A 24,800-nucleotide genomic window follows, 5' to 3' on the forward strand; every position below is an offset into this window, starting at 1 on the left:
CACTTTGTGTTTTCATCATCAGCAAAAGCGCTGCCAGATTTCTTTTTAAATTGATTCACGGATGTGACCACACTAAGGAAGGCAGCCTCTGCTGTCGACCACACACATTCTTTGAGACCGTCCACATTCTTGCTTGGACAGCTACAGTCCAGGATGGATGCTGAATGTTAAGCACATAGTGCTGGAGTAACTCAGCGGGTCAGGCAGCATCTGTGGTGAACATGGATAGGTAACGTTTCACAGAGTGCTGGAGTAACTCAGCGGGTCAGGCAGCATCTGTGGAGAACATGGATAGGTAACGTTTCACAGAGTGCTGGAGTAACTCAGCGGGTCAGGCAGCATCTCTGGTGAACATGGATAGGTGACGTTTCACAGAGTGCTGGAGTAACTCAGCGGGTCAGGCAGCATCTGTGGTGAACATGGATAGGCAATGCTTTGGGTTGAGACCCTTCTTCAGACTGCAGGTCAGAAGAAGGTGCCAACACAAAATGGCGCTTATCCACGTCCTCCTGTGATGCTGCCTGACCCGCTGGGTTACTCCAGCACTTTGTGCTTACAATTCCTGCATTTGCAGTTTCTTGTGTCTGAACACTGAATGTCCTGGGAGAGGGAGTGCTGACACGACTGTGACAATGCAGTAACTGCTACGGTATGAACAGTCAGGACAGAGTGTGAATGGGAGAAGCCCAGAGGGTGGCACATCCATGCACCTGGTGTAATAACCTTGCAAGCAGAAGAGGCAGTAGGTTTCTGCAGTGTAGTGCAAGAAACCTTGACATCACTGCTGCAAATTCAGTACGGCCGCACACCATTGTTCGGTTTTCATTTGCACAGAGGCAATCGTGGCTGAGAACATCTCTGAAGGTCTCAAGGTACCACGCAGGAAGGTCTTAAGAGAAAATGTGACACAATGGAGAAAGGCTGGGGTGATACGTAAAATAAAAGTCAGTCTGAGAGTGTACACTCATGTAGCAAATCACTTTAGCAAGAACAGAAAGTAGTTCAATTCTCGTGCCTTCATTAATCAAGTGGCCATTACCAATCCCTGAACAAATTCACTGATGATATATTAGTAAGGATTGTGGTTAACCACGGAGGTCAAGGAAAATTTTAAATCAAAGACTAAAGCACACAAGTATTAGTGGTAGAGCAGGAGTAGGAATTTTATAAGAACCAGTAGTGAGTTAATAAAAAGTTAATAAGGGGAAAGAAAATTGATTATCAGAGAAAGCTGCCAAGTAATATCCACAGCGAAGGTTTCTGTGAATATATTAAAAAAAGAGAGATTAGCCAAGTGTGGGACTTCTAGAGGGCAAGGAAGAGGAATTAATAATGGATACAAGGAGACAGCAGATGAGTTAAAGCAATACTTTGCATTAGACCTCATGGTGAAGGGTACTACAAATATTCCAAGCTATCTAATGGGCAAGTTTCAAACACATTGGAAGAAATAACAAGCACTATCATGTACAGGTCCACCATTGATTTTTCGGCAACTGATAGTCCGCCACCACCTTTAATCTGGACAAAATTCCGAGAGTACATTTGAAGTTCCCTGAAAACGTGGTGCCTCGGTCGGGTGAGGCGGCCGATCTCGTCCTCATCGGTACTTCCACAGTGATCAGCGGGTCTAATTTGCCCACTGCACCTGGGGCTCTGCAACTCCACAACTCCACCCGGCTGGAGTTGGCAGATCCGTTCCCATAGCCGACTTTGCAGGCCGATATCTCCCCCCCCCCCCACCCCCACCGCTAGCACAGGTGGACCGACCCAGCACCGTTTGACTCCTCTTGGAGGCCGTGCAAAACGGATAAGGAACCAATCAGTGGTAGACCTCTATTGGAAAAACAAAAAAACTATTGTGATTAAAGACAGAGCAAAAGACAAAGTGCTGGAGGAACTCAGCACATTTGTGGTCGGGACCCTTCTTGAGTCTGAAATGTCGAGTGTCCATTACCTCAACAGATGCTGCCTGGTTCTCCAGCACTTTAATTTTGCTCAAGATCTCAGCATCTGAGTTTCCTCGTCTCTCCAGACCAAAGACAGACACTGCCAGGTCCCAATAGCCCGCAGCCAAGTTCTAAAAGAATGGAGTCAATGCTTGAACCTTTCTGAAGTTTAGCTCAGGGATGGTACCGGCAGATATAAAACTGCAAATTTGACTCCCTAAAGAAAGAAGACAAGGCACAGATAACTATACCCTTGTTACCTAAGTATCTGCTGTTGGCAAGATTCTGGAATCCATAATTAAGGAAAAGGTAGCTGGTCCTTCAGAGAAGCCTAATACAGTCAAATCTGATCAACGTTGTCTTGTGAAACACAAATCACGTTTGACATATTTTCTTGAATTCTTTGAGATGTATCAAACAAAGTCGATAAGGAGGAACCTAGAGTTTTAGTGAATTTGGATTTCAAAAGGCATTTGACAAGCTGCTGCATAAAAGGCTGGTGCATTAAATAAAAATGTATTCAATTTAGAATGGAGGTGAGGAAGAACTTTTTCAGTCAGAGAGTGGTGAAGGTGTGGAATTCTCTGCCTCAGAAGGCAGTGGAGGCCAGTTCGTTGGATGCTTTCAAGAGAGAGCTGGATAGAGCTCTTAAGGATAGCGGAGTGAGGGGGTATGGGGAGAAGGCAGGAACGGGGTACTGATTGAGAGTGATCAGCCATGATCGCATTGAATGGCGGTGCTGGCTCGAAGGGCTGAATGGCCTCCTCCTGCACCTATTGTCTATTGTCTATTCATAAGAAGAGGGGAAAATGCACGGGTTGCAAATTGGTTATCAAGTCGTAGACAGTCGGAATAACCATGTCATTTTCAGGCTGCAAGGATCAATTCGTGGTTTCAGTTTTCCATTCATATTCATGACCTGGAGGAAGCAGGCAAGTGTAAAGTGGGGTGAGTGTAAAGTATCCAAGTGTGCCAAGGACAGTGAAATAGGCAAGAGGGCAAGATGCAGCAGGATATTTACACTCTGCAACAAGATACAGATAGGTTGAGCGAATGGAAAAATACTCACGTCAATGGAGTTTAATGTGAGGAAAATGTGAAGTCATGCCCTTGGGTAAAGACAGAGAAAGAGAATAGAGAAAGATTGCACATGAGTGACGTGTTGTTGAGCACAAATTGCAGGACGTTAGCAGGCACGAGCACAAAGTGGTGAGGAAAGCAGATTGCCCTTTGTTACAAAAAGGATTGGAGTTTAGAAGTAATTATATAGTGAAATGGTGAGGTCACACCTGGAATACTGTCCCCTTATCTAGGGCTGCATGGTGGCACATTGGTAGAGTAGCTGAGACCCGGGTTCAATCCTGACTAAGAGGCCTGTTTCTGCGCTGTAACTCTGAAACTAAAACTAAATTATTTGTTTTAAATAAGAGGAATTTTTGCTTTCACAATAGTTGTTTTATGATATTTTCCAATCCGTGATCGTTGTGCCCCTCCCCCCCGAAACCCCATGTTAGAGAAAATCACATTGTAAAGAGAATTGTGTCAAAGAGGAAAATAAGCTAGAGAGTTTCATGCGTAGTAATAGTTGTTTTTCCTGCAGAGGAGAGGGACATAAGGAGCAGGGAAGACTGGAGAAGAAAAATAAGATTAAAGATGTGAGGGCTTGCTGGTGTGAAAAACAGAGTGCTCCAAGCACTGTAGCTTTCGATTATAGGGAATGGTATGGCCAGGTAATTTAGATGCTGCAGTCACCAATACATGTATGGAATGAAAATAGAAAGACGCCTCTTTTAACCAGTTGTTCAACGTCATTAAAGACAAAACCACTTCCCAAACTGAGCAGTCCGCATCATGTGGGTTTAGAAACAAAGGTTTCTTTTTTTGGTCGGGTTCTGAGACTAGGTACAAATAAACACTGATGCAGAAGAGCATGTTTAGATCACTGTGGTTTTAACAGCCGCCGTTAACATGCAAAACTTCTTACATTTTAATAAATTAATTGGGGGCAGGCAACTGAACAATGAACAGAAGACCAGCAAGAGAAAATGGTGGGAAACATCAAGGCTGGGATAGATTCCAACTTTCTGTTGTAGTGTAAAAGCAAAACAAAAAAAAATGAAACTACTCTGCAGGTCTGTGAGAAGAGAATTTGCAAGATCGTCAAGTTGAAGCATCAATCTATCTGGCCTGATATTTATTTTCTTTCACATTTCCAGAATGTTCTACATTTTGCTTTTGCCTCTCATACGAAGACTTCAATTGTGACCCTGAGATTTGGATGTTTTCCCGTACATAGATACAGCACGGAAACAGGCCCCTCGGCCCACCGAGACCATATGGACCATCACACCCATTTACACCAATCCAACCCTCTCTCTGCATTTTCCATCAACTCGTCCCAGATTCTACCACTCATGGAGACACCAGGGACAACTTACAGAGCGCCCTCGCGCCTTTGGGATGTGGGAGGAAACCGGAGCACCCTGAACCCACGCGATCACCAGGAGAACTTGCAAACTCCACACAGCCAGCACCCGAGGTCAGGATTGAACTTGGGTCTCTAGTGCTGAGAGGCAGCGGCTTTACCTACTGCGCGATACTTTAAATGAATCCACATTTTACTCCCTCTGATAAGCTCAGCAGACTGACTGCAAAGGAGTGGTGCGGATGGGAGTGGTTGAGAGAAATAATCAAATTTAACCTTCCAAGAAAAAAAGCTTGCATTTATAACTCACTTTTCTAGGCCACGGAGCACTTTGAAGCTTCCAAAGTGTAGGTAGTGTTGGAGCAAACCGCAGCCAATTTGCACAGTATGCCCACACAAACAGCAGTGATACAGACCAGATAAACTAATCTTGCTACATAAAGAATAATTTAATGTCATTTCAACCACCCACCTTATTCCAAACTATCTCATGTTCCTTGATACCTTCAAATCATACTTCCTCAACAAATTAGTATCCACAATCCTCTTGGGTAGGAATACAAGTGTAATCATCTCCAAATGCACAAATTTAGATTTAGATTTAGAGATACAGCGCAGAAACAGGCCCTTCGGCCCACCGAGTCCGCGCCGCCCAGCGATCCCCGCACATTAACACTATCCTACACCCCACTAGGGACAATTTTTACATTTGCCCAGCCAATTAACCTACAAACCTGCACGTCTTTGGAGTGTGGGAGGAAACCGAAGATCTCGGAGAAAACCCACGCAGGCCACGGGGAGAACGTACAATCTCCGTACAGACAGCACCCGTAGTCAGGATCGAACCTGAGTCTCCGGCGCTGCATTCGCTGTATGGCAGCAACTCTACCGCTGCGCCACCGTGCCGCCCTTTAAAATTACTCATCTTCATCTAAAACTTCTGAACTCTTAATTGATATTGTAATCCCTGGCACTCAACTTCGATCCTGACTGTGCGTGCTGTCTGTGTGGAGTTTGTACGTTCTCCCTGTGGCTGCGTGGGTTTCCTCTGGGTGCTCAGGTTTCCTCCCACATCCCAAAGATGTGCGGGTTTGTAGGTTAATTGGCCCTCTGTAAATTGCCCCCAGTGTATAGACAGTGGATGAGAAAGTGGGACAACGTAGAACTAGTGTGAACGGGTGATAGGTGCTTGATGCTGATTTGGTGAGCCGAAGGCCCTGTTTCCATGCTGTATCTTTCCATCAATCAATCTTCCCCAGTGTGCACTTCATTCAGTCCTTTGCCAGAATGGTCATTATTGTGATGTGGAAATAAATCAATACAATCATGGAACAGCAGCTGGCACAGGCTGACGTTCAAATACTGATCAGGACACTGGGGAGAACACTGCAACTTCAAAACAGAGCCTTCTGATCGCCCATGCCCACTTGAGAAGGCCAAGTCATGCCTTAGCATTTTATCCAAGGAACAAATCCATAATCACAACAGCTTCTCAGCACTGGAGAATCAATCACCTGGATTTTGTCTCTCGAGTGGGACTTTGTTGCTGGATCAGAAGTGAGTGTCCCACCTTATCACCCGAGAGGAGAAAACCGAAACGGAAAAACAATCTCACTCTCCACCCTTCCGATAATCCGCATTTGGTGGTACACACCTTCCTGGGATTGTCCCCTGTAGGTTGTTCTTCCCTTATCCGGTATTTCCCAGCGGGTAATTCAATCCAGTTACAACCAACGACATCACAATCCACCATGAATCTAACAAAATATTAAACAAAATGTAAATTTAAGCATGGTAACAAAAATAAGTTCAATTTGGTCCTTTCAACAATCCCCGTCAAAACCACAAAGAGTTCCAGGAAAAATACCAAACACTTGGACACTTGTCACCAGATATTAGGGTGAGTATAAACAGCATCTTAAAGGAAGGGGCGTGGAGGTGCACAGGTGTCTTGGTGGGAGGGGGAAAGTCCTGATTACATGACGTAAGTCATTGAAAGTTCAGCCGATGATGGGAAACTTAAAATAAGAGACCAGAATCAGAGTAATGGAAACAGCAAGGACGGTGTGGGCTTGGAGAATGTTACAGATGCGGAAAAAGGGTGCATCTCTGCTAGAGTTTGTAATGAAAGTCTTCATGAATCATTAAATGGAGATGCTACTGAAAAAATGTAGGTCCCTCAGTATGGCTTTACATGTCACTTTTCTTATCTCCTTATATTTCACTATTGGGAGAGTCCAGGACCAGAGGGCACAGCCTCAGAATTAAAGGACGTTTCTTTAGGAAGGGGAATTTCTTTAGTCAGAGTGGTGAATCTGTGGAATTCTTTGCCGCAGTCAATGGATATTTTTAAGACAGAGATAGATAGATTCTTGATTAGTATGGGTGTCAGGGGTTATGGGGAGAAGGCATGAGAATGGGGTTAGAAGGGAGAGATAGATCAGCCACGATTGAATGGCAGAGTAGACTTGCAAGTTCTGGTAGAAGCAACAGAGCTCTGGATGCAGATGAAACTGCAGATGCTGGAATCCTGAGCAGACAGCTTTGAGCAAAGGGAGGTGAAACATGGAAAAGGGAGATGGGGATGGGAATAGGATAGTGGAGAAGAGAGGTTGGATGAGCATGTGTTATTAAAGGATGATAGAAAATCACCCAGAAGTGCATTTAGTCTAGCAGCGATAAGGTTTCAAAATCAGGCAATGGTGTAAAAGTGAACGCAGTTAGGTCTTAATAAAGACAAGACTACGAGATCAGAAGTTCATCATTGGTTTAAATGGAACACTGTCTTTAAAACGGTCCAGTTCAGCTTCAGTCAGTGGCCAGGGAACCAAGACACAGCTAGAATCAAAGGCAATTCCTGATCCCTCTTCTCCCCTCTCCCATCAGACAAGAAGTGCAGAAGTATGAAAACACACACCTCCAGATTCAGGGACAGTTTCTTCCCAGCTGTTATCAGGCAACTGAACTGTCCTCTCATCAACTAGAGAAAGGTCTTGACCTACCATCTACCTCATTGGAGGCCCTCGTACTAATTTAATCGGACCTCACTGGACTTTACCTTGCACTAAACGTTATCCCCTTTATTCTGTATCGGTACACCGTGGGCAAAGACTGTACATTATAACCATGTACAGTCTTCTCGCTGACTGGACAGTACACAACAAAAGGAGCTTTATCATTGTACCTCAATACACATGACAACAAATAAAACCTTCAAATGGATCCACACATTCCACACATCACCCAGACCCTGTGTTTTGTGATCCTTGTGATCCAGGATCCTTGATCCTGGGATGGCAGGACTTTCATATGAAGAAAGACTGGATAGACTCGGCTTGTACTCGCTGGAATTTAGAAGATTGAGGGGGATCTTATAGAAACTTACAAAATTCTTAAGGGGTTGGACAGGCTAGATGCAGGAAGATTGTTTCCGATGTTGGGGAAGTCCAGAACAAGGGGTCACAGTTTAAGGATAGGGGGGAAGTCTTTTAGGACCGAGATGAGAACGTTTTTTTTCCACACAGAGAGTGGTGAATCTGTGGAATTCTCTGCCACAGAAGGTAGTTGAGGCCAGTTCATTGGCTATATTTAAGAGGGAGTTAGATGTGGCCCTTGTGGCTAAAGGGATCAGGGGGTATGAAGAGAAGGCAGGTACAGGATACTGAGTTGGATGATCAGCCATGATCATATTGAATGGCGGTGCAGGCTCGAAGGGCCGAATGGCCTACTCCTGCACCTATTTTCTATGTTTCTAATCCTTAATTTGACTTTGCTGACTTTACCTTGCATTAAACGTTATTCCCTTATCATGTATTTATTTATACACTGTAAATGGCTGGATTGTAATCCTGTATTGCCTTTCCACTGACTGGATAGCACGCAACAAAAGCTTTCCACTGTACCTCGGTACATGTGACAATTAAGTAAACTGTAAACTGTCTGTGGTTTGATAACGTAAAACAACTGAAAACTATTATTCATCAGGCCTGCTGTAGATTAGTCATCATCACTTGCAGTGTGTTTGCTGAGTTAACATGACTTGGTCGATACAGGCAAATGGACCAAAAATAATTGAACAGAATCCGTATCTTATTTTGCTCTTATAAACACAAGTCAGTGCAGTTTCTTTGAAATCTTCACCTCACATAGGTCACTGCAATGGTGACTCAGCAGGTCAGGCAACATCTCAGGAGAGAAGGAATGGGTGACGTTTCGGGTCGAGATCCTTCTTCAGACTGATGTCAGGGGGGCGGGACAAAGGAAGGATATAGGTGGAGACAGGAAGATAGAGGGAGAACTGGGAAGGGGAAAAGAGGGACAGAGGAACTATCTAAAGTTGGAGACATCGGCGTATTGTATCCGCTGCTCTAGATGTCAACTTCTCTACATCGGCAAAACCAAACGCAGGCTCGGCGATCGTTTCGCTCAACACCTTCGCTCAGTCGGCCTTAACCAACCTGATCTCCCGGTGGCTGAGCACTTCAACCAGTCCCACTCCCAATCTGACCTTTCTGTCATGGGCCTCCTCCAGTGCCAAAGTGAGGCCCACCAGAAATTGGAGGAACAACACCTCATATTTCGCTTGGGCAGTTTGCAGCCCAGTGGTATGAACATCGACTTCTCCAACTTTAGATAGTTCCTCTGTCCCTCCCTTACCCTCCCCCTTCCCAGTTCTCCCTCTATCTTCCTGCTCCACTTATATCCTTCCTTTGTCCCGCCCCCCTGACATCAGTGTGAAGAACGGTCTCGACCCGAAATGTCGCCCATTTCTTCTCTCCTGAGATGTTGCCTGACCTGCTGAGTGACTCCAGCATTTTGTGAAATAAATACCTTCGATTTGTCCCAGCATCTGCAGTTATTTTCTTACACTGTAATGGTGACAGTCAGGCCAATTTGGTGAGAACAAGTTGTACAGATGAAGGGGACAGCAAAACATTTCATGTCGTTTGCATACAGAAACAAAGCACTTCAAAAGATTGCTTGAAAATCTGGTCTTGCCTGAAATTATTAGAGCTTTTTTAATTTTGAAAGGTTTTTTTGAAGTGCAAATGACAGACTGATGTTGAAACTTGACTTTGTTAAATTATTGTAAAATGCAATTGGCTGCCTGTAATAACAATAAAGACTGTAAGTGGTGGGGAAATGAACACTCTCCATCACTGGCACAATCTCTGCCATTCCCATAGTTCAGAGACGTCACCTCATGGCAGAAGCACAATACTACAACTGAAAACCAGACATTTTTAAATTGACTAGTAAAAAAACTGCAGAAGCTGGTTAAAATCAAAGGTAGACACAAAATACTGGAGTAACTCAGCGGGTCAGGCAACATCTCTGGAGAGAAGGAATGGGTGACGTTTCGGGTCAAGACCCGAAACGTCCCCCATTCTTTCTCTCCACAGATGCTGCCTGACCCGCTGAGTTACTCCAGCATTTTGTGTCTACCTTCATTTTTAAATTGACTCTCTGTTGCTGTCCCACAAAGTCGTTAGAGGAAGGGTCTCGACCCGAAACATCACCAGTCTATTTTTCCAGAGACGCTGCCTGATTGCGGCTAATCCTTACCAATGAGGTCAAGGAAAATTTTAAATCGAAGACTAAAGCACACAAGGATGAGTGGTAGAGCAGGTGGAGGAATTTTATAAGAACCAGTAACGAGCCAATAAAAAGTTAATAATGGGAAAGAATATATAATGCAAACAATGAGACAGCAGATGAGCTAAAGCAATACTTGGCATTAGACGTCATACTACACATATTTACAGCTATCGAATGGGCAGGTTTCAAACACAATGGACGATATAACAGCAAGCACTATCATGTACAGGTTCACCACTGATTTTCCAGCAACTGACTGGCTAAGTTACTCCAGCATTTTGTGTCCATCTTTGGTATAAACCAGCATCTGCAGCTCATTTTTATTACCTTTTATTCCACAAAATATAATTTCACAGCAAATAAAAAACCGTAGAGATCGGCTGCCAGTTTGTAGGCAGTGGAATAATGATCTCATTTCGATTGATTGAAAGATACAACATGGAAACAGGCCCTTCAGCCCACTAAGTCCATGCTGACCAAAGATACCAGAGGAGCAAGATGAACCACTCCGTTGAAATCGCCTATACTGAAGTGTAGTACGCAAAGGAGCGGAACGTCCGCCATTTTAGTAAGCAAACCCGCCGTTCGCTCTGCCTCTCGCAGTGTAATCAGTGTATTGGGGGAACAGTATGTGTGATGATACCATTAAAATGCAGAATATATCTCATCTATCAATTCACGGATTTTTGTTATTTTTCTTTTAAAATGTTTCCGCAAGTTTCTGCCGACTAAAATGGCGCCGTGACGTCCTACGGTTTTTAGGGTCGAGTGGTCTATCTTGCTCTGCTCTATTATCTTTGATGCCGACCATCGATACCCATTCACACTAGTTCTATGCTATCCTACATTCTTTTCAACTCCTTAGACACTAGGAGTAATTTACAAAGGCCCATTCACCTAGAAAACCCGCACATCTTTGGGAAATGGGAGGAAACAGGAGCACCCGGAGGAAACCCACGAGGTCACTTGAAGAAGGTGCACATAGACAGCACCCGAGGTCAGAATCGAATCGGGATCTCTGGCATTTTGAGGCAGCGGCTCTATAAGCTCCGTCCTCTTGTGCTCACTGCTCTCACTACTGGAGGGTCAGTCTCATGAGAGGTTGCCACTTATCTGGCCAGGGTTAGGAATCTGACATTTGGGAAAATAAAAATTAACATGAGAATCCAAAACAGTAGTGAGGAGGTACAGCAGTGCTGGAGGTGATGCTGCTCACTTAGGAACTTAAACTGAACTTCAGCCAGCCCTCAGAAAATAACAACAGGGAACGGGGTTTAAAAAAACAGGGAAATAGTACCAAATGGCAGCAGGTTGTTTCTTCCTGGTATCCTGGCCTCTAATAAACCGATTATCAGATCAGTGCCACAGTGGTGGTCACAAGGGATTGGCACGGTGGGCAGCGGTAGAGTCGCTGCCTTACAGCACCAGAGTCCCAGGTTTGATCCTGCCTATGGGCGCTGTCCGTACAGAATTTGTACGTTCTCCCCGTGACTTTTCCCCGGGTGCTCCGGTTTCCTCCCACACTCCAAAGACAAACATGTTTGTAGGTTAATTGGCTTCGGTGAAATAAAAGTTGTAAATGTTCCCTAAGGTAGAGGATAGTGCTCGTATACAGGGATCGCTGGTCAGCATGGACTCGGTGGGCCGAAGGGCCTGTTTCAGGGCTGCATCTCTATAGTCTAACACACTGTGGGAGCCTGCTCTGCACAAATCAGCTACTATGCTTCCCTCATTCCAGTAACAGCTCACTTGAAAAACAATTTACACTGGATGTCATATCCTTCAGATTTCCAGATATTGCAAAAACTCCCACATTTTTTAATGAATTGTTTTAATGCTCAGTCAGTAGTAAGTACCTGATTTCGAAGTCAATGTTGGCCTCATATGACTGATAGTTGCTCATTGGCATTGAACCGAAGCGGAATCCTTGTTCCAGCAGCCGTTTAGCCGGGGCAATTAGGCGAGGCAGTGCCATTGTGATCTTTAGGAATGGTGTCTTCTTGTTTCCTCCGTAGCCGAACATATCTGTAATTATACATTCATCCATTGATGGCATTCTCTTAGCAATGTTGGAACATATGTCTCCCCTATCTCTCCCAAGCAGGTTCTGTTGCAAGGACAGGCAGCTCCCTAGCATCTTATTACAATTGACTCACATCCAGGCAAATCTGGACAAGCCAAATGCTAGCTGCTGCAGAAAGGTATTATTAGCAGATCACAGATCATTAGCAGGGTGGCACGGTGGCGCAGCGGTAGAGTTGCTGCCTTACAACGCTTGCAGCGCCTGAGACCTGGGTTTGATCCTGACTACGGGTGCTGTCTGTACGGAGTTTGTACGTTCTCCCCGTGACCTGCGTGGGTTTTCTCCAAGATCTTCGGTTTCCTTCCACGCTCCAAAGACGTACAGGTTTGTAGGTTAATTGGCTTGGTATAGTATAACAACTGTCCCTAGTGTGTGTAGGTAGTGTTAATGTGCGGGGATTGCTGGTCGGCATGGACGGTGGGCCGAAGGCCGTTTCCGGGCTGTATCTCTAAACTGAACCAAACCCTTCACAACTGTGTGATCATTTGAAATGACCCCACTCTCACACACCTCACATGTGCGCACGCACACATACACGCACCATACGCGCACACACACGCACATGCACACACACGCGCACACACACATACACACACACACACACGCACTATTGAAATGAGAATTTTCCGAGTAGAAGTCATTCTTTTCCTGTGACCTAGAACCAAAATGTATAATGTTCCTCCTGTCTTTCCCTCCTCCAGGGACGGCTTTTAGCAAGTTCAGAAAGACCTCTTGGCATTCCTTCCAGACATCCCGATGGTCCTCGTTCTCGGCTTTGCCGCTTTTCTAGATGTCCGAGCCACCAGATCGGAGAGAACAAAGAGAAGGCGACAACAGAATGCTGTACTTACTCTCCTTCAGGCAGATATCGACTGCCAGAACCACTTGAGAGATGTTATCCTTGTTTGACCTCATGTCTTTCATCACAATGTTGTTCAGCTCCCGCTGAAAGTCATGGAGGTGTTCGGAACTGAAACCTGTCAGAGGAGTGGAGGTTTTAGAGTTATAGATGCGTCCATTCAGTGCACCCTGAGCAATTCAACACATGGCCACAATGAGACATCACCGCAGTAGACATTTTATTTAAACTAAAGATGCAGCTATGACAAACAGTGCTCGGTAATGGATAGGACTGCGTTCTTTTAGCTGACGCTCAACAACATTTTTAAGATTAGAATCTTCTGTTACTCCACTGTCTCCAGGCGACGCAGTGTACAACAATAATTCACAGCAAATTGCATCTTGCTCTGCTTCAACCGGCAGCGCTGGAGGTTGAGGGGAGACATGACAGAAGTACAGGCAGAAGGTAGACACAAAATGCTGGAGTAACTCAGCGGGACAGGCAGCATCTCTACAGAGAAGGAATGAGTGACATTTCGGGTCATAGAAACCATAGAAAAATAGGTGCAGGAGTAGGCCATTCGGCCCTTCGAGCCAGCACCGCCATTCAATATGAACATGGCAGATCATCTAAAATCAGTACCCCGTTCCTGCTTTCTCCCCATATCCTTTGTTCCTATAGCCCTAAGAGCTAAATCTAACTCTCTCTCGGAAGGGTGTCAACTTGAACCATCACCCATTCCTTCTCTCCAGAGATGCTGCCTGTCCCGCTGAGTTACTCCAGCGTTTTGTGTCTATCTTTGGTGTACAGATGCTCCCCGACTAACGATGCTTGCACTTGGGATATTTCGGCTTTGTGATGGTGCAAACAGTAACGACCAGTAGTGAAATCCAGCTCGCTTCCATCCACGGGATCAGGTGCATTAAATGCATTTCGACGTACGATATTTTCGGTTTACGATGGGTTTCGCGGAACGTAAGTCGAGGACGTAACCCCATCGTAAACCGTCATCTGCAGTTCCTTCCTGCACAGAAGTACAGCCAGGCAGGCACCTTGTGTTTTCTGCATGCTTGATTTATGCCTTTTTGAAATATCGCGCTTGTTCCTTTAACACCCAAGCTTGATTTACACGCTGGTATTTTTCGAATAACACGCTCAAATTTACCAGACAGCGTAGTCGCATGGATCTTTAATTTAGGCGTTAAAAGAATTATGCGCTGCTTTTCAAGCAAGTCCCCCCCCTCTCCTCCCAGGTAAAACTGGTAGATTGGGAATTCATCCTTAGCATATGAAAGGGCCAGTCAAGTCTGATAACAGCGGGGAAGAAGTTGAAGAAGTTGTTCTTGAATCTGGTGGTACGTGCTGTCAAGCCTTTGTAAACCTTCTGCCCAACGGGAGAGGGGAGAGGGGAGAAGAGAGGATGACCAAGGTATGAGTGGTCCTTAATTATGTTGGCTGCTCTCCAGAAGCAGCGTGACATGGAGGTGGTCGATGGGGGGGGGGCAAGGCTCCTTTGTGCGATGGACTGGACTGCATTCACATCTCTCTGCAGCTTCTTCTGGTCTTGAGCAGCACACAGGTCTGATAGTTTGAGTTATGCGACACATTCACACTGGCACCATGTTGAATTTTGTACACGGAACCAATAAGATCTGTCTAACATGACCAATAAGACGGTTCTGGATTCTCAGTGGGAATCTTTAAATCAGAGATTGATAGATTCTTGATTAAAAGGGGTGTCAAAGGTTACAGGGAAAAGGTAGGAGAATGGGGTTGAGAGGGAAAAGTATTGAATGGCGGAGGAGACTTAATGGGCTGAATGGCCTAATTCTGCTCCTATGTCTTATGGTCTTTTGTTTGCTACATAATTACGGCCAATGTTGAGAGGAAGGTTGAAGACACATTTTGGTTGGAAAAACACAGGAGACTTAACAACTGAACTCTCATGTTATCCCTGACCTGGCAATATTGACACTGCTATTTTACAACTGGAGTGAATTGTTGTGCTGGAGCACATCATGGACATGCCTGATAAACAGGCGCTGAGAGTGTAGGGAAATGCAAGAATCTCACCAGTAGGTGCCTGGACATAGAAATACGGCATAAATCCATGGATGTGGCAGCAGACACTGTTCCCCACCATTGTAATTCCAAACATTCGTGTGACAGGTACTGGACCCTGTTTATTCCCAGGCATTCCAGCGATATAAGACCCTACAAAAGAAAGGAACAGCGATTATTAAAATTGAGAAGGAGTGTAGGAAAATAACTGCAGATGCTGGTACAAATCGAAGGTATCACAAAATGCTGGAGTAACTCAGCGGGACGGGCAGCATTTCTGGAGAGAAGGAATGGGTGACGTTTCAGGTCGAGACCCTTCTTCTCTTTGAGAAACCTTGCTTTGCACAGACTGACTACAGGACTTGCCCAAATGGCAGGAATAACTAGATTTCAAAGTAGGAAAGAAAACTGCAGATGCTGGTTTAAATCGAAGGTGGACACAAAATGCTGGAGTAACTCAGCGGGTCAGGCAGCATCTCTGGGGAGAAGGAATGGGTGATGTTTCGGGTCAGTCTGAAGAAGGGTCTCGACCCGAAACGTCACCCATTCCTTCTCTCCAGAGATGCTGCCTGACCCGCTGAGTTACTCCAGCATTTTGTGTCTAACTAGATTTCAAAAGCTGATTGACTTACAGGAAAATATTTTGTAACATCCAGCAAATCAGAGGATGAGATTAATGTGAGGTTTTTTTTCATTTTCCAAGTGTCATTTGTAGAGAGAAGGGAAATGATGAGATAATCCACCTAATATTGCACAATACCTTCCTTGCAACGTTCCATTTCATGACCTCAAATTTCTCACTCCTATCTCAGTTTATTGCTCCAAAGTTACACAATTCAAAACTTTTATTGAAATCCTACCCTTCCAGTACTCCTGCTTAAGCTATACATACACACCATGACACTTACCAGAAGAATTGCTCCATTTACATTTTTTTTTTGATTTCCCCCAAAGTTTCAGATCTTAATCCATTAAATAACTTTTGAAAATATATTGGTAAGGATGTGCAAGTAATCAAGTTTTCTGGAACAATGACCGTACACAGCCAAACATGTCCATGACATAGATGTTTCCTTGTAGACAATGACAATAGATGCAGGAGTAGGCCATTTGGCCCTTCGAGCCAGCACCACCATTCAATGTGATAATGGCTGATCATTCTCAATTAGTACCCCATTCCTGCCTTCTCCCCATACCCCCTGACTCCGCTATCCTTAAGAGCTCTATCCAGCTCTCTCTTGAATGCATTCAGAGATTTGACCCCCACTACCTTCTGAGGCAGAGAATTCCACAGATTCACAACTCTCTGACTGAAAAAGGTTTTCCTCATCTCCGTTCTAAATGGCCTACCCCTTATTCTTAAACCGTGGCCCCTGGTTCTGGACTCCCCCAACATTGGGAACATGTTTCCTGCCTCTAACGTGTCCAACCCCTTAATAATCTTATATGTTTCGACAAGATCCCCTCTCATCCTTCTAAATTCCAGTGTATACAAGCCTAGTCGCTCCAGTCTTTCAACATACGACAGTCCCGTCATTCCGGGAATTAACCTAGTAACCTACGCTGCACGCCCTCAATAGCAAGAATATCCTTCCTCAAATTTGGAGACCAAAACTGCACACAGTACTCCAGGTGCGGTCTCACTAGGGCCCTGTACAACTGCTGAAGGACCTCTTTGCTCCTATACTCAACTCCTCGTTATGAAGGCCAACACTCCATCGGCTTTCTTCATTGCCTGCTGTACCTGCATGCTTCCTTTCAGTGACTGATGCACCAGGACACCCAGGTCTCATTGTACGTCCCCTTTTCCTAACTTGACACCATTCAGATAAAAATCTGCCTTCCTATTCTTATCACCAAAGGGAATAACCTCACACTTATCCATATTAAACTGCATCTGCCATGCATCCAACCTATCCAAGTCACCCTGCAACCTCATAGCAACTTCCTCACAGTTCACACTGCCACCCTTTGTATCATCTGCAAATTTGCTAATGGTACTTTTAATCCCTTCATCCAAGTCATTAATGTATATTGTAAATAGCTGCGGTCCCAGCACCGAGCCTTGCGGTACCCCACTAGTCACTGCCAGCCATTCTGAAAGGGACCCATTTATCCCCACTCTTTGCTTTCTGTCTGTCAACCAATTTTCTATCCATGTCAGTACCCTACCTCCAATACCATGTGCTCTAATTTTGCCCACTAATCTCCTATGTGGGACCTTGTCGAAGGCTTTCTGAAAGTCGAGTTACACCACATCCACCGGCTCTCCCCTGTCAATTTTCCTAGTTACATCCTCAAAAAATTCCAGAAGATTAGTCAAGCATGATTTCCCCCTTGTAAATCCATGCTGACTCGGAACAATCCTGTTACTGCTGTCCAAATGCTCCGCAATTTCGTCTTCTATAATTGACTCCAGCATCTTCCCCACCACTGATGTCAGACTAACTGGTCTATAATTTCCCGTTTTCTCTCTCCCTCCTTTCATAAAAGTGGGATAACATTAGCTACCCTCCAATCCACAGGAACTGATCCTGAATCTGAATTAGTCAAACAATAATTAATAAAACACTAATAATTATAAAACTTCCCAATTAATATAGATCTAAGTTAAAGATTTCCCACAGCAAACAAATGTTAATGCCAATGAGGGGCCAATGAATTAGGTGGAAGGCACTGCTGAGCTCAGCTGAAGAAAATACAAAGTTTGCTGAAACTTATCTATTTGGCTCGTCTTTACATAAGGAATTCAACCGTGTATACAAAACCTGCTTGGCAAATGAATGAAGTACAAAATAGAATTGGCAACAGTTGTAAAAGTACATTGCGGAGCCTGGAAAGAATATAGACAGGCAAATATTTTGGCAGGCAAATAAAAATACTTAATGAGTCAGACAACAAAGATTGAAGAATCTGTCAATGGATTTTAACAAGTCAAAACCAAACAAAATCACACTTTTCCCCACAGGTTCAATGAACTAAATAAGTTTCCTTTGTACTGCACAATTTTATTGTAAATTATTAATTAAGATTGGAAATTACTACTTAAAGAATGATGGTTGCGCTTGCACAATCAAAGATATTGATGGAGAAATAAATGAAAAAGTTCAATCAGAAGGGATATATTGATACCATATCAACTGTGGTACAAAATCTCCAGGGTGTTCGGTCGGCAGTTGTAAGAGGCAGCTAGATTAAAAGATAAAGGAAAGACACAGAGTCACAGTGGGTCAGGCAGCATTCCTGGACAACATGGATAGATAAAGTTTGAAGTCGGGACCCTTCTTCAGAGAGATATAAAGATATAATAAGCTCGGTGACATAAATCATAAGACACTACTTGTACAGCAGCCTGGACACAGGAACAACGGATACGGTAGGATTAATAACTAAAAAGGGGAACAAACCAGAGCAGCATTAAACGCACGTCCCTTCAAAGCTACAGATAAGCCTTAAAAGATAACAAGCACATTCTCTGGAGTGCAATCTGCTCAGCAAATCACAGCTTCTTTCCTGAATTATAAATTAAACCATATAGGCTGTGATAGATATATAATGCTCGTTTATAATATTTTAAGGCTTTCCACCAAAAAACTCACATTTATTACATCTTTCTAAATGTTTAGTTTGTTTTATTATTGTCAGAGATAGAGATACAGTGAAATGTTTGTTCATGTGTGAGATGTGAATGAACTTGAACTGCCAGCATCTAAAAGGATCCAGACAGTAGGCAAGTGCAATGAGCCACAATACAGGTGCTCACCGGCTAACGATGCATCCACTTGCCAGAGTTCGACTTTGCGATGGTGCAAATGGCAGCGACCTCTAGTGGGCCGCACCCACCTGATTCCGGCCACGTGATCGCGTGTATTAAATGCATTGACTTACAATATTTCCGGTTTGCGATGGGTTTTTCGGAACGGCACCCCCACCGTAAGCTATGGGGCACCTGTAGTTGCTGACCAGCTAGCAAGAATATGGTTTAAATAGCCTGATATCATTTAGATTTTAGTTGATTCTTGAAAGATACGGCATAGAAACGGGCCCTTCGGCCCAACAAGTCCATGCTGAGCATCCATCACCCGCTCACACTAGTTCTATGTTCTCCCACTTTCTCACCTACTCACTAGGGGCAATTTACAGAGAGCCAATCAACGTACAACGCGTATGTCTTTGGGATGTGGGAGGAAACCGCACCTGGAGTACTGTGTGCAGTTTTGGTCTCCAAATTTGAGGAAGGATATTCTTGCTATTGAGGGCGTACAGCGTAGGTTTACTAGGTTAATTCCCGGAATGGCGGGACTGTCATATGTTGAAAGACTGGAGCGGCTATACACTGGAATTTAGAAGGATGAGAGGGGATCTTATCGAAACATATAAGATTATTAAGGGGTTGGACACGTTAGAGGCAGGAAACATGTTCCCAATGTTGGGGTAGTCCAGAGCCAGGGGCCACAGTTTAAGAATAAGGGGTAGGCCATTTAGAACAGAGATGAGGAAAAACTTTTTCACTCATAGACAGTTGTAAATCTGTGGAATTCTCTGCCTCAGAAGGTAGTGGAGGCCAATTCTCTGAATGCATGCAAGAGAGAGCTCTTAAGGATAGCGGAGTCAGGGGGTATGTGGAGAAGGCAGGAACGGGGTACTGATTGAGAATGATCAGCCATGATCACATTGAATGGTGGTGCTGGCTCGAAGGGCCGAATGGCCTCCTCCTGCACCTATTGTCTATTGTCCAAACCCACATGATCACAAAGAGAATGTTCTGACTCCATACAATGGCAAAATGGAAGCCGGGTCTCTGGTGCTGTGAGGCAGCAGCTCTTCCAGCTGTGCCATCATGTCGCCCTTTTTATTACGATTGTTAAAATATTACAGAAATATTGCAGTTTTAGGTTGTCACCCGACTTTTTCTGACCCGTAATCGTGAGTGTTATTTACTGGGCAAGTACAGGTGCATTCAGCCCCTTGCTGGGTTTGTTATCCTTTGATTACGTGGCCTTAACGCAGGTGTTATCTTTGGCTTCATGTGCCATACCACCACTGCCCAATTATAATCTGGACACCACAGTTTGGAAATGTTTAACTTCAATTCAGTTCAGTTTAGTTTATTGTCAAGTGTTCCGAGGTACAGTGAAAAGCTTTTGTTGGGTCCAGTCAGCGGAAAGTCAGTACATGATTACAATCGAGCCATTTACTGTGTACAGATACATGATAAGGGAATGATGTTTAGTGCAAGGTAAAGCCAGCAAAGTCTGATCGAGGATAGTCTGTACAAAGTCTGATCAAGGATAGTCCGAGGGTCACCCATGAGGTAGATGGGAGGTCAGGACTGCTCTCCAGATGTGGTAGACTGCTCTCTAGTTGCCCGATAACAGCTTTCTCCTCCATGGTCTGCTGACACAGCCTCAATACCACGACATAAAGCGGAGGGTTGAATTCACATTGGGAGCTGCAACTAAGCCAAAACGTTACTGAGCAGTCACCGTGATCCTGTCACTTACCCACGTAGTGCTCGAGCTCCACCTGCTGGAACGAGATGCCATCCTCCTTTGGATTGATCTTTGGTACCGGCGGCCGCTGCCATTTACTTTTCTTAACGTTAGAAGAAAACAGCTTTCCTGAAAGCAAGAAAGTACTTAGTTTTACAATCCATATATATAATATGGACACAAAATGCTGGAGTAACTTAGCGGGACAGGCAGCATCTCTGGAAAGAAGGAATGGGTGCATGGGACTTTTTTTTGTTCTTTTTATGGTTTTTACAAAGTACTATATTACATATCTGTTGATTCTAGAATTTCATTGCTCTGTTAGGGACATGACAATAAAACACTCTTGAGTCTAGCTGGGGACAGGGAAGGGGAGTTAAAACCTTTAACAGTTATTTAATATCTCTGAATGTCAGACACCAATATAGCATTTGTTTTCCTAGATGTTTAATGCATCTGCAAGCCACAATACCTCCTGAAGCAGTACACCTATGTCTCTCTGTAGACTCACGGTGGTGCAGCGGTGGAGTTGCTGCCTTACAGAGAATACAGTGCTGGAGACCTGGGTTCCATGCTGACTGCGGGTGCAGTCTATACAGAGTTTGTACCTTCTCCCCGTGACCTGCGTGGGTTTTTTCTGAGATCTTCGATTTCCTCCCACACTCCAAAGACGTACAGATATGTAGGCTAATTGGCTTGGTAAATGTAAAAAACTGTCCCTAGTGGGTATAGGATAGTGTTAATGTGCAGGGATCGCTGGTCGGCGTGGACCCAGTGGGCCGAAAGGGCCTGTTTCCGCACTGTATCTCTAAACTAAACTACATTTACTAGTATTTCACGGTTTAAAAATAAATTGATATTTCCTACCAAAGTGAATAACCTTACATGGATAGGACAGGTTTGGAGGGATATGAACCAAATGCAGGCAGGTGGGACGAGTGTAGCTGGGACATGTTGGCCAGTGTGGGCAAGTTGGGCTGAAGGGCTTGTTTCCACACTGTAACACTCCATGATTCTAACCTCACATTTCACATGATTACACTCTCTCCTTTACTCATTTTTAGCCAAACCCCTTTTCATTTGCCACATAAAACTCAGCCAGAAAGTGAGCTGAAAAAACACCTCTTGAGCAAAATGTTCAAAGATTTGTCAATGCTGCCCAACCACCCAGCGAAGGATCGGTACTTTCAAGAGGGGAAGCAGATTGGAAAAGCGTTTAAAATTAGGGCCCTGGCATTCACAGGAACAGCAGGACAGACGCCCGATCACCGCACTGTAACAACAGTAATAGTGGTATAAGAAAATAACTGCAGATGCTGGTACAAATCGAAGGTATTTATTCACAAAATGCTGGAGTAACTCAGCAGGTCAGGCAGCATCTCAGGAGAGAAGGAATGGGTGACGTTTCGGGTTGAGACCCTTCTTCAGACTGATGTCAGGGGGGCGGGACAAAGGAAGGATATAGGGTTTAGTGGTGATTAAACAGTCTTCAGTCTCTATCAGACGGTCCTCAGCCGACCCACTTGGCTGTGAAGGCATTAACCTGCCACCTACCGATCGGCACAGAGTCGTGCGCTGGCTGCACTTCCTTGGCATCCATGGTCATCTCTGCCTCCACCTCATCCAGATAGGCCAGCTCCACCTCGAAATGCGAAGGCACATCATCCTCCCAATCTCCTCGCGGCCGCTTCGACTGCGGCCCACTGTCGCCTCTACCAACGTGCGGTTTCTTCGACTGCGGCCCACTGCTGCCCTGCGGTTTCTTGCTCCTAAACTCCATGTCGATCTGCACACAGCACCAATGTTTTAAAAAGATCAGTAACAGAATAATCCCAGGAATGATTGGGTTAACAAATGTGATGAGCGTTCGACGCCACCGGGCCTGTACTCGCTGGAGTAACTCAGCAGGTCAGGCAGCATCTCGGGAGAGAAGGAATGGGTGACGTTTCGGGTCGAGACCCTTCTTCAGACTGATGTCGGGGGTGGGACAAAGGAAGGATATAGGTGGAGACAGGAAGATAGAGGGAGATCTGGGAAGGAGGAGGGGAAGGGAGGGACAGAGGAGCTATCTGAAGTTGGAGAAGTCGAAGTTCATACCACCGGGCTGCAAACTGCCCAGGCGAAATATGAGGTGCTGCTCCTCCAATTTCCGGCGGGCCTCACTATGGCACTGGAGGAGGCCCATGACAGAGAGGTCAGACTGGGAATGGGAGGGGGAGTTAAAGTGCTGGGCCACCGGGAGATCAGTTTTGTTAATGCGGACCGAGCGCAGGTGTTCAGCGAAGCGATCGCCGAGCCTGCGCTTGGTTTCGCCGATATAAATAAGTTGACATCTAGAGCAGCGGATGCAATAGATGAGGTTGGAGGAGGTGCAGGTGAACCTCTGTCTCACCTGGAAAGACTTTGGGTCCTTTGATGGAGTTGAGGGGGGAGGTAAAGGGACAGGTGTTGCATCTCGTGCGGTTGCAGGGGAAAGTGCCCGAGGTTGGGGTGGTTTGGGTAGGAAGGGACGAGTGGACCAGGGAGTTACGGAGTTACCTTTCCCTCCGTAACTCCCTGGTCTCCGTAACACCTGCACCTCCTCCAACCTCATCTATTGCATCCACTGCTCTAGATGTCAACTTATTTATATCGGCGAAACCAAGCGCAGGCTCGGCGATCGCTTCGCTGAACACACAAGGTAGACACAAAATGCTGGAGTAACTCAGCGGGACAGGCAGCATCTCTGTAGAGAAGGAATGGGTGATGTTTCAGACCCTTCTTCAGTCTGAATAAGGGTCACCACCCTTAACATCACCCATTCCTTGTCTCCAGGGATGCTGGCTGACCCGCTGAGTTACTCCAGCATTTTGTGTTCACATACCAGTTGTTTATTCTTTATACCAACTAAGAGAGAAGGGACTTATCCCACGAAGGGACAAAAGCTCTCTCTCCACAAATAACTGCCAAAAACCTTCAGAGATACAAGTGGCTAGAATCTTGAGCAAAATAAAAACAATGCAACTGGTCAGGCAGCTTTTGTGCAGGTAATGGACAGATGACATTCTGGCTCAGAACCCTTATTCAGACCGATGGAGTGGGGAGAGTCCCAACGTTTCAATAGACAATAGGTGCAGGAGGAGGCCATTCGGCCCTTCGAGCCAGCACCGCCATTCAATGTGATCATGGCTGATCATTCTCAATCAGTACCCCGTTCCTGCCTTCTCCCCATACCCCCTGACACCGCTATCCTTAAGAGCTCTATCTAGCTCTCTCTTGAATGCATTCAGAGAATTGGCCTCCACTGCCTTCTGAGGCAGAGAATTCCACAGATTCACAACTCTCTGACTGAAAAGGTTTTTCCTCATCTCCGTTCTAAATGGCCTACCCCTTATTCTTAAACCGTGGCCCCTGGTTCTGGACTCCCCCAACATTGGGAACATGTTTCCTGCCTCTAACGTGTCCAACCCCTTAATAATCTTATACGTTACGATAAGATCCCCTCTCATCCTTCTAAATTCCAGTGTGTACAAGCCTAGTCGCTCCAGTCTTTCAACATGTGATAGTCCCGCCATTCCGGGAATCAACCTAGTAAACCTACGCTGCACATTTTAAAAATCAAAACACATCTCTCATCTCAGGACCCAGAGTGCTGGAGTAACTCAGCGGGTCAGGCAGCATCTGTGGAGAACATGGATGGGTGACGTTTCACAGAGTGCTGGAGTAACTCAGCGGGTCAGGCAGCATCTGTGGAGAACATGGATAGGTGACGTTTCACAGAGTGCTGGAGTAACTCAGTGGGTCAGGCAGCATCTGTGGAGAACATGGATAGGTGACGTTTCACAGAGTGCTGGAGTAACTCAGTGGGTCAGGCAGCATCTGTGGAGAACATGGATAGGTGACGTTTCAGCTCTTGATCCCTGTTGAGACTCAAGATGGTGACACAGTGGCGCTGATGGAGATTTTAGACCGGCACATGGACATCATGGAGAGGGGGTGGAGGGATGTGGACCATGTGAGGCAGAGAAGATTCGTTTAACTTGGCACCAGGTTCAGCACGGACATTGTGGGCCGAAAGGCCTGTTTCTGGGTCACTGAGCATCCGCTCCTCCCGAGCTGCGGGAGTCCCGGCCGGGGACGTGCCGGGCGCTGCACAAATGCACCTCCACTCCCTCTCCCCCTCCTTCTTCCCTTCCCTGCTCCATTCTTCCCCTCCCACTTCTCCCTCCCACCCTCGGGCCTAGCGGAGCCTGGGCCTCGAGTTCCCCGCCGGAGGCGGCTGCAGCCTCAGCCCCGGGCAGTCGCCTCTCCCGCTCCCGCTCCCCGCATGGCGTTACCGGTACCTCCATTCCCGAGCCGCCGCCGCCGCCGC

General features: G+C 45.6%; 1 protein-coding gene across 1 annotated transcript in view; it reads right to left on the reverse strand.

Moving 5' to 3' along the window:
* The window catches only part of pold1 (polymerase (DNA directed), delta 1, catalytic subunit), a 118,675-nt gene extending 93,875 nt beyond the window's left edge, over positions 1–24,800 (reverse strand). The window contains exons 1-7 of the mRNA XM_078430704.1: positions 24,772–24,800; positions 22,004–22,235; positions 20,462–20,578; positions 14,970–15,110; positions 12,907–13,032; positions 11,829–11,997; positions 6,029–6,131 (exon numbers count right to left, since the gene is read on the reverse strand). Of these exons, the coding sequence (XP_078286830.1) occupies positions 6,029–6,131; positions 11,829–11,997; positions 12,907–13,032; positions 14,970–15,110; positions 20,462–20,578; positions 22,004–22,235; positions 24,772–24,777 (894 nt within the window). The 5' untranslated portion in view covers positions 24,778–24,800. The remainder of the gene's footprint in view (positions 1–6,028; positions 6,132–11,828; positions 11,998–12,906; positions 13,033–14,969; positions 15,111–20,461; positions 20,579–22,003; positions 22,236–24,771) is intronic.

This window comes from Rhinoraja longicauda, chromosome 40 (assembly GCF_053455715.1).
Source record: "Rhinoraja longicauda isolate Sanriku21f chromosome 40, sRhiLon1.1, whole genome shotgun sequence".
NCBI lineage: Eukaryota > Metazoa > Chordata > Chondrichthyes > Rajiformes > Arhynchobatidae > Rhinoraja > Rhinoraja longicauda.